The sequence below is a fragment of the Chelonia mydas genome, chromosome 8 (assembly GCF_015237465.2).
Source record: "Chelonia mydas isolate rCheMyd1 chromosome 8, rCheMyd1.pri.v2, whole genome shotgun sequence".
NCBI lineage: Eukaryota > Metazoa > Chordata > Testudines > Cheloniidae > Chelonia > Chelonia mydas.
The window spans coordinates 31,230,577-31,245,240 of NC_057854.1; the positions used below are offsets into that span (position 1 = coordinate 31,230,577).

Sequence of the window (14,664 nt, forward strand, 5' to 3'; positions counted from 1 at the left end):
TTGTGTTAGAATTAGGTAATATTTAAATAAAAATGGTTTAAATGTTTAATACAAACTCTGTGTACCTTCAGGAGAACTGTACAGCTCCCATGCTCTCCCTGGTCCTCAGACAGGTATGCTCCTCCGGGCCAATGCAGCTTGGAGAAACCCAGAGTTAGACTATCAGCTGGTAGGATCTATCCGTGCCAGGATCTCAACTATGGGACAACGTGCCAGAAGAGCCCAAGTGTGAATGACAATAGGTGCAAATAAAAAACACCGTTGTGAGCTCACAAATACACTACTATATATCCCAGCCACTTGACACACCCCTATGGAAGGGGAAACAGTGCAGTAACACGATTTCTGTTGTCAGTTCAGATGTGCCTTCAGTTAGGGTTGTGCTTAGATACCAAGATCCTATTTCTAAAAAAGATGCTCCACTAAAAAGCATAAGTGCTCCTATTTTAAGTTGTCAAACAAATAAAATTCTCCATTTTCCATGAATGGATTGTGATCAAGCACTAAATGAGAGCTGTTTACTGATGCACACAAGGGATGTAAATATATATGTGCATGCAAGAAATGCAGGGTAGGAAGCATTTGAATATTAACTCTCCAAATGCTTTATCCCCAGTAAAAATGGCTTTTTAGTACTTCTGATTTTCAGATGCATTGAGCTTTGAATTTGATGAAATCTTCATTCAGAAGTTACAGGAAAGCACAGGAAACCTCTTGGGACAAAATAGTTTAGTCTGCAATGTAAGAATGAATTTCTTCAAACAAATGCAATATTTGCACAGATGCTGCCTTACTCTAAGACACCATCTGTGAATACCAAATGAATTCTTCTTCTGACAGGTACCTGATAAGGCATTAACTCTTTCTCTACCTCCCCTTCCCCATGTTCAATGCAAACCTAGCAATATATGTAATTTAATGTAGCGCAATATTATGTCCTGGATCAAATTTTTGGAAAAAAAAATCTCACTAAGAAAAATCTGACACTCATAGGCGTTTGCTTCAATAATATGCTGTTTTTAATATCCTAAAAGTGTGGAGTCTTTCACACACGCACACTTTATGAGTTGCACAGAATTAGGTTAACAGCAACTGCATTTCCCATGCATCTGACATGTCAGAAAGTGTATGGAGAGTGGCCGTGTTGAAATTTACTATCTGCTTCCCCCTCCCCTGCCACCTCTTCCCCACCCTCTTTGCACACTTATTTCCTTTCCCTGGGTCCTGTGCCTCAGAAGAGTTTAAGAGAATGTTATTTTCTACCTTTTTATAAGACAATATTAGTCAGCAGGAGAGTGCATTCCACAGAGCTGCAACTTTGACAGCTAGTTCACTATCCATTTTCCACTGAGTAGATTTTCATTCATTGATGATTGGTACAGAGCCCAGATCCCTAGCATCCTCCCAAGACCCTTACTATGTCTACAGAACTGTAGTTTAGTATGCACTGGAAGAGATGCATTGATGCTTTCTCTGTAGACCTACAGGCTGCTGGTTGGAGCCATAAGGGAAAGAGAGGAAGAATTAGCCTGTGTGTTTATGTGGCTGTGCTCCAGTAAATATTTTGATGCATCTGCTGTCAGCTCTGGTCTGAGGGAATCTATCTAGCATTTAAATTTTGATGGGGAGCTGTTTTGAATAATAACAGTGCAGCCGGCTGTGAGTCAGTGCATGTGTGTTGACTGAAAAAAAAAAAAAAACCCTCAGCTTTCAGCAAGCGTTAAGCTTTGAGCTGCAGTGCTTTGCTTTTACCCTCCTCCTTTCTTTTTTCTTCTTTCCCCAAATAGATTTTGGTTTATTGGGGGCTGGTGGGAGGAACAAAAAAAAAAACCCTCAAGTTGCTGTTGCAATGGGTGCAGTAATGGGTACATTCTCTTCTCTACAAACCAGACAAAGACGACCCTCAAAAGGTAAGGATTTCCTCTTTGCTTTTTCTGCCTCTTTTGTGTATTTACTAACATCGGGTTTGACAGCAGAGGGGGAAAATCATGAACATGTGCCACTTGAAACTAGCCCATCACTATTTATGTGAGGTCTAATTTACAGAGGAGGATGGGAGTGGGCTGTTAAGGGGTTTGGGGGGTTACATGGGCAAGATAGTATTTGCTCTAGGTATTTTGTGGGGGAAAGGGGGTGCCTTATACACCTTCTGAAATAAGGCAATCCTTCACACAGATGTGTGTAAGGAGGAGAACTCAGCAGTTTCACATGCAGAGCACTTGCAGAAGAGACCTGTTTACTCCCCAATTCCATGCTTTGTAAATCCACTAGGCAGGGAATCAAATATATACATATGGCAAATTCTTCCAGCTGCCTTGTACTTTCAGAAAAAAGTACCATCAGAGGGACTGTTGTATTTTTAATAATCCGACTATGAAACATTGCCACAGCATGTTTTATGTTAATTATCTGGAGGGAAAAGATAGAGGATTTCTTCACAAGAAGGGGAAGGAGAAGAGGCTCAGAGCAGAGAAGAAAGCAAGCAGCAATCCAGGGATTTTTAATCCTTAAATCCACATGTCCAGAATCTAAAATGCTGATTTTTCAGGAGCTCAGTAATGTTGAGAGGATTCTTATTTGCTCAGTCTGTGCTCCATTCCTTTCATGGGGTTATTTCAAAAATTCCAGGGTTCTGCTAAACAAAAAGTTGAAAGCACTGTAGGGGGCGGGACTGAAAAATATACAATGTGTATTGTAAAAAGCCTCAAACTTTAGGGAGTCTTTTTGCTATTGGAATATAGTTCAGAGCTGAAGCACTGCAATTAATAGTCCATCAGCATTTCTAGGGTAAATCTGAACTTCCACTGGATTTGTAGCTCAGCCCTGATGTATGCTTGGAGTGGAAGTTGGCTTTGATCATGAGGCAAAATAAAAAAAATACTTACATCAGAACAAATCAAATGGGTTTTATCAAGCTATCACTGTAAAGGGATGTGGGGGTGAGGAGAGGTAGGGTGCAGAGGGTTTGGGAGTGGATTGGAGTGGGAGGTGATCATTTTAACTTTGCAAACAAATGTAAAATTGTAGAACCGTTTCTTGTACAAGACAGCCAAATGGACTTTGGCGCTATTGACTAGACAGAGTCAATCATCACTTTTACTAAGCGCCTGTGGATGGATTGCATCTCCTTTGTCTTTGCTATTGATAATGAGGCCATAATTGCATAGCATCTAGGTGTTGAGTCACACATCTAAACCGTTGGAGTCAATATGTGTTTAGGCACAGCAAGATACAGATGTACCGAATGTGCTGTGTGGAGTATACCAACTTCTATGACAACATGGCCTTCTTAGCAATTTTCCAGCTGCACCTATTTGCGTCTGACTCTGAATCTTCCGTGCAGCGTAAGATATCACTTAGGGCACAAACAAGGCTCCGCCACTCCTGTGTATCAGGCTGTTTGCCAGAATGGTTACCTTGTTGTGTTTCTATAACTTAAATTTATCCCAAGGAAAGGTGCTTGGTGTATTGCTCAACCCCCAACCAGTGGGCTGCTTTTCATTTGGTCCATGCCTTTTGACCTGTCCAGCTTGGGTAGCCCTACCAGGAGTTAAAACTCCTGCTTGCATAGCTCTCTGGTCACTAGGACACAAAAGACTTCCTGCCACATCAAGGTGCAGTCGCCAGGGAAGGAATTTGTATCTAAATATAGGTAATATGTTGCTGAATCTATATGTTCCTTATGACAGCTTGTGGTTGGCTTTTCTGTAGTGGGTGGCTAGAAATTGCTTGTTGTTTGAATTCATCACCAATAAAAATCCAGCATCTGGTCACATACAATAACATTTACAGTGGAACTCAGTCTTACTGATATCTGCTGGAAGTGATCCTTTAGCGATATGTACCAAAACCTGCTTTCGTAGAGCCATTTCTGATTTGGTGCCAATGTGTTCTCCTCTTGCTTTCACTGGTTAGCGTGGCACCCAGTTGTAAGGAGCAGGTCAGAAGTAATTCCTTTTAATTTTCTTGACTATTTTCAAAGCCAGCATAGAATTTCACACCTTTAAGTTTCTGGGTACCACTCAGCTGCAGGTAGAGAACAAGGTGGCCTGTGGGACTGCTAATTGCAGCTGATTATAATAACCTGATGGACAGAGCCAGTTCAGAAAGTCCTGGCAAAGTGGCAGCTGCAGGATCCCCCAGCTCATTGAGGACTACATTAGGGACAAGTAGAATGGACAGTGCGATGTTTGCAATTCCCACATCTGTGCTAGATGGTGTTGTAGGCTGTCCCCACTAAGCGCATTAAGTTGTTGGAGTGTGTCCACAGTACCGAGGCTAGCATTGATTTTCGGAGTGTTGCACTGTGGGTAGCTATCCCACAGTTCCCGCAGTCTCTGCTGCCCATTGGAATTCTGGGTTGAGCTCCCAATGCCTGATGGGGCAAAAACATTGTCGCGGGTGGTTTTGGGTACATGTCATCAGTCCCCCCTCCCTGTGTGGAAGCAATGGCAGACAATCGTTTCATGCCTTTTTTTCTGTGCGGGCGCCATACTGCTTTCAGCAGACGGTGCAGTAGGTCTGCAAACCATCGTCGTCATCCACCGCTTCCACTGCAACTCTGCTCTCCTGGTGGTCTCACAGGGCCGCTTCCGCTGCAACTCTGCTCGGCTGCTCTTGTCTTGCCATACCACAGCAAGTGTGCAGCCCGCTCAGCTGTTGTGTCCTGGCAGCAAAACTGGTCATCCAACCACAGCTTCCCCTGTAACTCTGCTTTCCTGCAGACGCCATACCACGACAAGCATGGAGCCAGCTAAGATCACCGTGGCAGTTATGAGCATTGTAAACACCTCACGCATTATCAAGCAGTATATGCAGAACCAGAACCTGCAAAAGCAGGCAAGGAGGCGATGGCAGCACGGTGATGAGAGTGATGAGGACATGGACACAGACTTCTCTCAAAGTACGGGCCCCGGCAATTTGGCCATCCCGGTGGCAATGGGGCAGGCTCATGCCGTGGAACACTGATTCTGGGCCTGGGAAACAAGCACAGACTGGTGGGAAGGCATAGTGTTGCAGGTCTAGGATGATTCCCAGTGGCTGCAAAACTTTTGCATGCGTAAGGGCACTTTCATGGAACTTTGACTTGCTTTCCCCTGCCCTGAAGCACAAGAATACCAAGATGAGAGCAGCCTGCACAGTTCACAAGCGAGTGGCGTTACCCCTCTGGAAGCTTGCAACGCCAGACAGCTACCAGTCCATCGGGAATCAATTTGGAGTGGGCAAATCTACTGTGGGGGCTGCTGTGATCCAAGTAGCCAACGCAATCACTGAGCTGCCGCTATCAAGGTAGTGACTCTGGGAAATGTACAGGTCATAGTGGATGGCTTTTCTGCAATGGGATTCTCTAACTGTGGTGGGGCCATAGACGGAATGCAGATCCATATCTTGGGACCAGATTACCAAGCCGGCGAGTACATAAACCGCAAGGGGTCACTTTTCAATGGTGCTGCAAGCATTGGTGGATCACAAGGGACGTTTCACCAACATCAACATGGGATGGCCGGGAAAGGTACATGACGCTCGCATCTTCAGGAACTCTAGTCTGTATGAACAGCTGCAGCAAGGGACTTACTTTCCAGACCAGAAAATAACCGTTGGGGATGTTAAATGCCTATAGTTATCCTTGGGGACCCAGCCTACCCCTTAATGCCATGGCTCATGAAGCCGTACACAGGCAGACTGGACAGTAGTAAGGAGCAGTTCAACTAGAGGCTGAGCAAGTGCAGAATGATGGTAGAATGTGCATTTGGACGTTTAAAAGCGCGCTGGCGCAGTTTACTGACTCAGTTAGACCTCAGCGAAACCAATATTCCCATTGTTATTACTGCTTGCTGTGCGCTCAACGATATCTGTGAGAGTAAGGGGGAGACGTTTATGGCGGGGTGGGAAGTTGAGGCAAATTGCCGGGCTGCTGATTACATGCAGCCAGACATCAGGGCGGTTAGAAGAGCACAGGAGGGCGCACTGCGCATCAGAGAAGCTTTGAAAACCAGTTTCATGGCTGACCAGGCTACGGTGTGACAGTTCTGTTTTTCTCCTTGATGAAAACTTGCCCCCTTGGTTCATTCTACTTCCCTGTAAGCCAACCACCTTCCCCTCCCCCCTTTGATCACCACTTGCAGAGGCAATAAAGTCATTGTTGTTTCAAAATCATGCATTCTTTATTAATTCATCACACAAATAGGGGGATAACTGCCTAGGTAGTCCGGAAGGGGTGGGGGGAGGAGTGAAGCACCAGGTGGGGTAGGGGAGGAGGGAAGGACCAGGCCACACTGCACTTCAAAACTTATTGAATGCCTGCCTTCTGTTGCTTGGACAGTCCTCTGGGGTGGAGTGGTTGGGTGCCCGCAGCGCCCCCACCCCCCCACCGTGTTCTTGGGCGTCTGGGTGAGGAGGCTATGCAACTTAGGGAGGAGGGTGGTTGGTTACATGGAGGTTGCAGTGGCGGTCTGTGCCTTTCCTGCACCTCAACCATATGCCGGAGCATATCAGTTTGATCCTCCAGTAGCCTCAGCATTGCATCCTGCCTCCTTTCATCACGCTGCTGCCACCTCTCCTGTTGCTCTAGCCATCTATCCTCTTGCGTGTCCCTCCTATCCTCACGTTCATTGTGTGCTTTCCTGGACTCTGCCATTGTCTGCCTCCAGGCATTCTGCTGGGCTCTTTCAGTTTGGGTGGACTGCATGAGCTCAGAGAACATTTCATCGCGAGTGCGGTTTTTTTCACCTTCTTATCTGTGCTAGCCTCTGGGATGGAGATGCTAGTCGCAGCATTGAAACATTTGCAGCTGCGGGAGGAAAAAAGGGGATTAAAATTGAAAAAGACACATTGGCCATTTAAAAGGAGGGGCTGATGTTTTCGGGTTAACGTGCCGCACAAACCCAACTTAACCCCCCCCACGCACCCAATTCTCTGGGATGATCGCTTCACCCCTCCCCCCACTGCGTGGCTAACAGAGGGGATGATTTCTTTTCAGCCACAGGCAAACAGCCCAGCAGGAATGGCCACCTCTGATGTCCCCTTAATAAAATTCCCCTATTTCAACCAGGTGACCATGAATGATATCACTCTCCTGAGGATAAAACAGAGATAAAGAACGGATGTTGCTTGAATGCCAGCAAACACCGGGACCACACACTGCCATGTTTTCTTATGCAATGATTCCAGACTACGTGCTACTTGCCTGCCATGGTAAAGTGTCCTACCATGGAGGACGCAATAAGGCTGCCCTATCCAGAAACCTTTTGCAAAGGCTTTGGGAGTACCTCCAGGACAGCTTCACTGAGATGTCCCTGGAGGATTTCTGCCCCATCCCCAGACACGTTGACAGACTTTTCCAGTAGCTGTACTGGCCGCGAATGCATCCCAAGTCTTCAGGGCAAATTAATCATTAAACATGCTTGCTTTTAAACCATGTATTATATTTACAAAGGTACACTCACCAGAGGTCTTCTCCACCTTCAAGGTCCGGGAGCGTGGGTTGGGAAGGTATTGGCTCCAGGGTGATAAACAGTTCCTGGCTGTCGGGGAGAACGGTTTCTCCGCTTGCCTGGTGTTATCTTCAACCTCCCCCTCCTCCTCATCTTCCTCATCCCTATTGTGTGAGACTCCCTTGCAGGAGTCCACGTACAGGTGTGGGGTAGTTGTAGTGGCACCCCCTAGAATTGCATGCAGCTCATCATAGAAGTGGAATGTCTGGGGCTCTGACCCCGAGCGGGCGTTTGCCTCTTGGGTTTTTTGGTAGGCTTGCCTGAGCTCCTTAAGTTTCACTGCGAGTCCCTGTGATAGCCCCTGTCCTTCATGCCCTTGGAGATTTTTTTTTCAAATATTTTGGCATTTCGTCCTTTGGAACGGAGTTCTGATAGCACGGATTTGTCTCCCCATCCAGTGATCAGATCCAGTACCTCCCATTCGGTCCATGCTGGAGCTCTTTTGCAATTTTTTTTTTTGGGGGGGGGACTCCATGGTCATCTCTGCTGATGAGCTCTGCATGGTCACACCATGGTGGCCAAATAGGAAATGAAATTCAAAAGTTTGTGGGGCTTTTCCTGTCTACCTGGCCAGTGCATCCGAGCTGAGAGTGCTGTCCAGAGCAGTCACAATGGAGCACTGTGGGATTGCTCCTGGAGGCCAATACCATCAAATTACGTCCACACTAACCCAAATTCGATCCCAGCAATATCGCTTTCAGCGCTAATCCCCTCGTCGTGGAGGAGTACAGAAATTGATTTTAAGAGCCCATTAAGTCAACAAAAATGGTTTCGTTGTGTGGATGGGTATAGGGTCAAATCGATCTAACACTGCTAAATTCGACCTAAACCCGTAGTGTAGACCAGGGCTAAGAGGAAGGCATAATTCTAGTTACTTTCGTTCCCCTATCTCAAACACACATGCCCTTAATGCACCATCCTCAGATGTTTCTTCCTGACCCCAGCAGGTGATCGACCATTGCCCTGAAGCATAAGGATTGATAATTCTTAGGCATGGTCTACACTTAAAAGTTAAATCAACATAGCTACGGTGTGTGTGCGTGTGAGTGAGTGAGTGAGCGAGAGAGAGAGAAAACTACACCCCTGAGCACCTACCTGTGTTGACCTAATGCTCAGTGTACACTCAGCTATGTCAATGGAAGAATGCTTTGGTCAGCGTAGATACTGCTGCTTGGGGGGTTGGTGTTCCAACAGAAAACACTTCTATCAGTGTAGGTTGTGTTTATGCTATCTGGTTATGCTACAGAGAGAGAGAGAGCTGTGCTAGTAGAGTCTCCATGGATCATACCCTTAGATTTCTGTCCATATTAGTATAGCGGCAGAAGTTTTTTTCTGCTCACATAAGCAGTGAAACTTATGGCTATTGCCTCAATAACATCGTGTGGTACTGTGTTTGTACATTTCACTAGAAATTGTTTTCTTGGATCTCCTCAATTTGCTGCCTTTTAATGTATTGGCCTTTCAGGATTCTGCATCATGAATGTATGCATGAAGCTTTGGAAACTGAAGTGATTTTTATGGGCCTTCCCATCACATTGCACAGGTTCTGTTGCATAGAAGCAAGCAAAAAATAATAGAGGGGCAGTTTCAGATTGATTTTTGGTTATGTGATTATTTTTTTAAAAATAATTCACTGATTTAAAAAATTGGGCAGATGACAACATAGTAAAAAAAAATTTAAACACCCTAAAGATGAAAGGGTTTTTCTGCTGTGTGATACTTAGGATCTTTTGGGTGGGTCTGCGAGCTGTACTACGCTTCTTCCTCCCCCATTCCTCACTTCTGTACATCTGCCTGCTGCCTCTTTGGTTTCAGCTGAGATGCTGCTGCCATTACTGGCAAAATCTCTTGCAAAGCCCGAGGAAGTGTACAGGGGAGCTGCCCCCAAATTAGCGAGAGGATTTGGTAGTATGCTAGTGAATGAGACAGGAAGTGCAGCTGTTGACCAAGTCATTATACACAAAAAGAAAAGGAGGACTTGTGGCACCTTAGAGACTAACACATTTATTTGAGCATAAGCTTTCGTGAGCTACAGCTCACTTCATCGGATGCATTCAGTGAAGTGAGCTGTAGCTGTAGCTCACGAAAGTTTATGCTCAAATAAATGTGTTAGTCTCTAAGGTGCCACAAGTCCTCCTTTTCTTTTTGCAAATACAGACTAACAGGGCTGCTACTCTGAAACCTGTCATTATACACAAAGGGGCTGAGTTTGCTGAGAGCTAGGCATGTTGCATGCTGTGCTCTTTTGAAATGCTTGCTTCAAGTGACACAGTGGGAGCTAGCATGGGAATGCTGAACCTTCTGACACTAGAATGCCAAGAGTAAAGAATCTAAAAGAAGAGAGAAATATGTGTAATCTTCCAGTTAATTACCTGACGTGTTACTTGAAATAATTGTATCTACATTATGAGATGTACATATGACTGTCAAATTGATGGTGTGCCTTTATATCAATCCCTAAGCAAATATAAAAAAATTGATAAGCCAGTTTAAAAAAAATAAGTTAAAATACATAATACCCAACATGAATGTATTCCATGTAGAGATGGGGAGGGAATAGTTTTTTTCATCTCACAAAAATTTGAGATTTCAGAATTTTTCCTGTCCCAAATTGAGACACAAAGTCAAAATCTCAAACTTTTGCAAGTGGAAAATTAACAAAGAATCAGTTCAAGTCAATTGAAACATTTTATTTAGATATTTTTGAAGCGTTTCATTTTGATTTTGACCATTTTTATTCTAATTAGTTTCACATTTCTAAAGTAAGTTATGTCAAATCAGAAAAAAACAGATTGATTTTTCAGTTCAAAAATATCAGCCCAGGATGTTTTGACAATTTTTTGAAACCATTTTCAAGTCTAAAATTGACCTTTGCCTGCAAAAAGTTTTGGTTTTCACAAGTCAACATTTTGACAAAAAAGTTTTGTCAAAAATTTTCCGACCACCTCTGTCTTCATGTGTTTTGAACGATCAGCGCGCACACAGCACACATGCATGCTAAGACTTTTCACGCTTTTGCCACATCTGGTAACGAGGGAATCAACCCTTTCATTCTTGACATGGTGCTAGTCAACCTAACAGATTGCTAAAATTTCATCTAGCATTGGGAGGGAAGGTAGTAAAATGAAAAGTTCATCCCAGTTTCACAATCAGTCATTGTGTAATGTGCAACAGAAGTGTTGACATTCCCATCTGTGGGTGAAATCAGTTACATTATAACAGAAAGATGGGTGGAGCGCTCTTAGCCTAACAATCTGCTAAATTTCTCCCCCTGGGGTTTTCATACCAACACACGTGAAATGCAAATTCAAATATTCTCTGCAGCTTTCTTTTTCTCAGTCCTTGAATCTTCTCATTGGCTTTACCTGGAATTATAAGCCCTGGTTCTAATATCACTTAATGTTAGACTATGTAAAGTCACCAGGAGTTGAGAATCTGAAACCAGTGAATGGGAGTAACCCAGACTTTGTACCAAAGTCATGTATTTTTCTCCAACACAAAGGTTTTATTGGCATTATTTGGGATGCTTGTATTTCTGGGTATGTCTACATTGCCATCAAACAACAGATTATGAGCTAAACAATCAGTCAAGTTTTTTCCGCACTATAAGTAGGGCTGGTAGAAATATTGCCCCCCCCCCCAAAAAAAAAAAAAAAAAAAAACTGATTTAGATATGTCACCATGGTGCTACATGGGAGCTGTAATTCAAATGCCTTATGAACTCATTTTCCTCTATGAGCAGGGCTTCTCAACCAGCCTACAGGTCCCCATGTGCACTGAGGCCATGGGATCCCTGTGATGCGCTGCCTCCCTACCCTAAGAGACAAGATCGGGGTCATTGTAGGAGAGGCAATCCAACCAGAGAGGCCAACGTATAGAAGAGAATGAGAACATGAGGCTCTTGAACTACAGCTCTCATAAGGCACTTCAGTGACATTTCTGAATTGAAATCTTGTGGGTATTTTACCAAATTATTTCAATACTTAAGTTTTTGGGCTGAGGAGTCAAACTTTTTCCTGGAGGTGGGGTGGGTGGAACATTTTCCAACCAACTCTAATTATAAGCCTGATTTTAAAATAACTGCCCAACTGCTCCAAAACCTAAACTACGCCACGTTTTCAGAGTAGAGAGATGAGCCAAAAAATCTAGAGAGGTTGATCCAGGAATTCCAAATTTGTGGTGTTCTGTTGGCACTTATCAGAAGTTGTGTATTTGGGGTTGTGCTAACAGGTGTATTGAAAAGGTCACCATATATTTGTATAAAATAAATAATAATAAAATAATTAAACTGTTACACAAGACGTGGTGGTATGATCATTCATAATATAAATGATCAGATTATGAGTGTCTATCAGAGCTGCTGTGAAAATTTAAATGAAAACAAAATTGACAAAAGTGAAAAATTTCAAAAAATATTGCTTTCCTTCCTGCAATTTTCTGAGCAACTTGGGGCAGATAAAAAAGGGGCAGTGAATGGGGACAGGAGAATGAAGGCATGAAGGTTGGTGCAAGGATCTGAGGGAGGAATGAGGTTTTTTTGTGCCGATTAAATTGAGAGCTTCAGTTTGCTGGGTTGGCAATGAGTGAAGAAAGCTTATGTGAGAGTGGGTAAGTGTACTACTGTGTTAGTGTTACAGGCTGGCAGTGTTCTTCAGTGACCCAACCGGTGTAAGCAGTTGTTGAGCCTGCTGGAAAACCTTAACTGTGTTCTGCTGCCTCAGAGGCAGGTAGCTCATTACAGATGTAAGTGAGGTGGGAGTGACTCTAAACAATGAGTAGATCTAGGGTGTGGGCTGAGCAGTCCTAAGGGAAGACCCCTAGGAGCAGTCAAGCCGAGGTAGTAGGTTTGAACTGAACTTTGTTAACAAAGACATTAACAAGATAATGAGGCCAAACCCCAGGTAGTGGAGTTGTAACCGACCGCTATTCTATCTACCAGGAGTAGATATCTATTAAGTTTAGCTCTTTAGGGCTATATGTAACAGTTGTAATTCTGCTAATTTTCATACACTCACTTTCATCAGTACTTGTTTTTGTTAATTTTTGTCGTTTTCAGATATGACTTGCTAAAGCTTCATATCCCAGTAACTAATTTGAAATTGCACTGAGTTTCTATAGATGGACACATGAACAGACTGTGCTCCATAAAGGTCAAAATATAGCCACAGGACATTTTATTTTATGGTTGAAACCAGCTAATGTAGGAGATGATTATAATGATACATTTTGTACTATTAAAGATAGGTTTCCAGGAAACCTGAAAGATGTCTGCGTAACACTACTGGAAGGTACTTAGTGGAAATAAAGATAAGGTCACCTTTCATAAGAGTAGAAAAAAACAGGGGGAAAAAAAAAGATTGGTAGTGACAGTTAGTTGCTTTTAGTGCTCCGATAGAATACATTTTCCAGCCTATCAATTTTACGTGCACAAAAATATGGATGTGATAAATAGCATGCATAAAATTTGGGCATTTAGGGTTTGCATCTACAGTTTGAGAAGTCCTACACACTGTGGGTCACATTTTGCCTTCAATCCTGTGCACCTGCAGCATCTATTTGTATCGGTTGGAATAGCACATTACTTACAACACGGCCACATTTGGACCTATATGTTCAAAAGCATTTTTTCTCTCATTCCAATGTACAGTGTATATCACTAAGCCCTTCAGTGCCCTGAGATTTTGATTATCACCCAGAACTCTAGACAAAACTCCTGACTTACATTATTCAGCCTGATATGCTGTAGTTAGTTCTCTTTATGATCTGCACAAAGTGCTCCTAGGGACGACAGCTGTTAACTGACTGAAAAATGTAGTGAACCAAAGTGGGAACGGAAGAGGATGGCAATTTTCCCATGGGGAATATGACAGCCTCTTTCTTGCTGCGCAGGTGAGGGTCTTGGCCCAGTAGAGAGCACTGGCCTTTGTATGCATTCTTCACCTGTTCAGTTAAAAGGACTCATACATTGTCATGGGACCTAGAAGCAGCACATGAAACAGAAAAATTAAGCAAGAACCTTCAGTATTAAGACAGAAAACAGTTGGTGTCTGCTAATCCTAAAGAATAGCTGGAACTGAATCTACACCTAATTTACATACTTCACCATTAGCTCTGACAAACCTGTGGGTACCAGAGCCCCTAGGATTTAGGGCTGTACATTTTGAGCTTAACTTTTTTAGCACTGGGTCCTTCTCTATGTAGTATTTCCACTAGTTTATTGACTTTATTTCCAGTGTTGTGCATGTGGAATTACCGTGACTGCTTGATGGTGAACTGGCTATTTGTGAGTGGGACTACCCAGTTTGCATGCACGATTGCACAAAATTGTACACATGCATTTTTGTAAAAGAAAATCAACCATCAAATGTTCAATTACTGTTTGCACTGCAAGCAATCTAACCTGTACTCACAGCAATTCCATTGCCTGGCTGAGAAGCCAAGCAGAAACAAACCTTGAAGGGATGTGCTTTTCATTTCCACAGCTTTGGGGCATTAAAGGGGCTATTTTCAGTAAGGGGTTAACCAATTTGGAGCCCTGTATTTGGAATGACTGAAGAAATTATAGCTGAACTGCTGTACTATCATTTCTAATAATTTCCACCACGGATCACTGCACTGCACATGGCTCACCACAGCCCTCCAAGAAAGGAAATTGGCAAAGAAACAGAATTTTTTCTGGTCAGGAGATCACATCTGGGAGATGCCTTCAGCTATAATACTTAACACTACTTCATTTGCGTCTTTTTTTGCTGTCTCTCCACTCTCTCTGTCCTGACTATAGATGTATTTAATATGTCCAAAGTTCAAAAGTTCATACCCTGTAGGAAATACTCTAGGCATAGAGTCGCTTTCCTTCCCAGGCTGGTTTTTTTTTTAAATTTATTAATTTATTTATTTTATTTTATTCGGAGATGGGCAAAGGAAAAACCCTACAATGGTTTTAAATGTCATGCATGATTTAGTTCACATCTAGACTTTAAGTCAGCACTGCTGTAGTATCTCTTGGACTGCCTGAGTTCTATTGCTAATGTACTAGACTTTCGTAAAAATGTGGTCACTAAACCTAAAACCCACCCATAATTTGCCTGTTTTAAGTTTACTGCAAACTTGAAACTCCATCTCCACTTCAAAGTTCATCTCAGTTTAGTACATTTGGAACAAAGAAGGTGCC

The 14,664-nt window shown here is 43.2% G+C and overlaps 1 protein-coding gene and 1 long non-coding RNA gene across 4 annotated transcripts in view; both read left to right on the plus strand.

Annotated features, from left to right (window-relative positions):
• Nucleotides 1-14,664, plus strand: part of KCNIP1 (potassium voltage-gated channel interacting protein 1) — a 770,055-nt gene that overhangs the window by 246,789 nt on the left and 508,602 nt on the right. For 2 of the 3 annotated variants that reach the window (XM_037907416.2, XM_027833636.3), the window contains exon 1: nucleotides 1,035-1,910. The exons of the other annotated variant lie outside the window; for it this stretch is intronic. In XM_037907416.2, coding sequence (XP_037763344.1) covers nucleotides 1,850-1,910 — 61 coding nt within the window. In that variant the 5' untranslated portion in view covers nucleotides 1,035-1,849. Of the gene's footprint in view, nucleotides 1-1,034; nucleotides 1,911-14,664 lie in introns of those variants that run through there. 3 annotated transcript variants of the gene reach the window in all.
• LOC122461425 lies at nucleotides 11,175-12,945 on the plus strand. The gene is made up of 2 exons (XR_006283299.1): nucleotides 11,175-12,101; nucleotides 12,550-12,945. It is a non-coding gene; the product is annotated as an uncharacterized LOC122461425 (long non-coding RNA).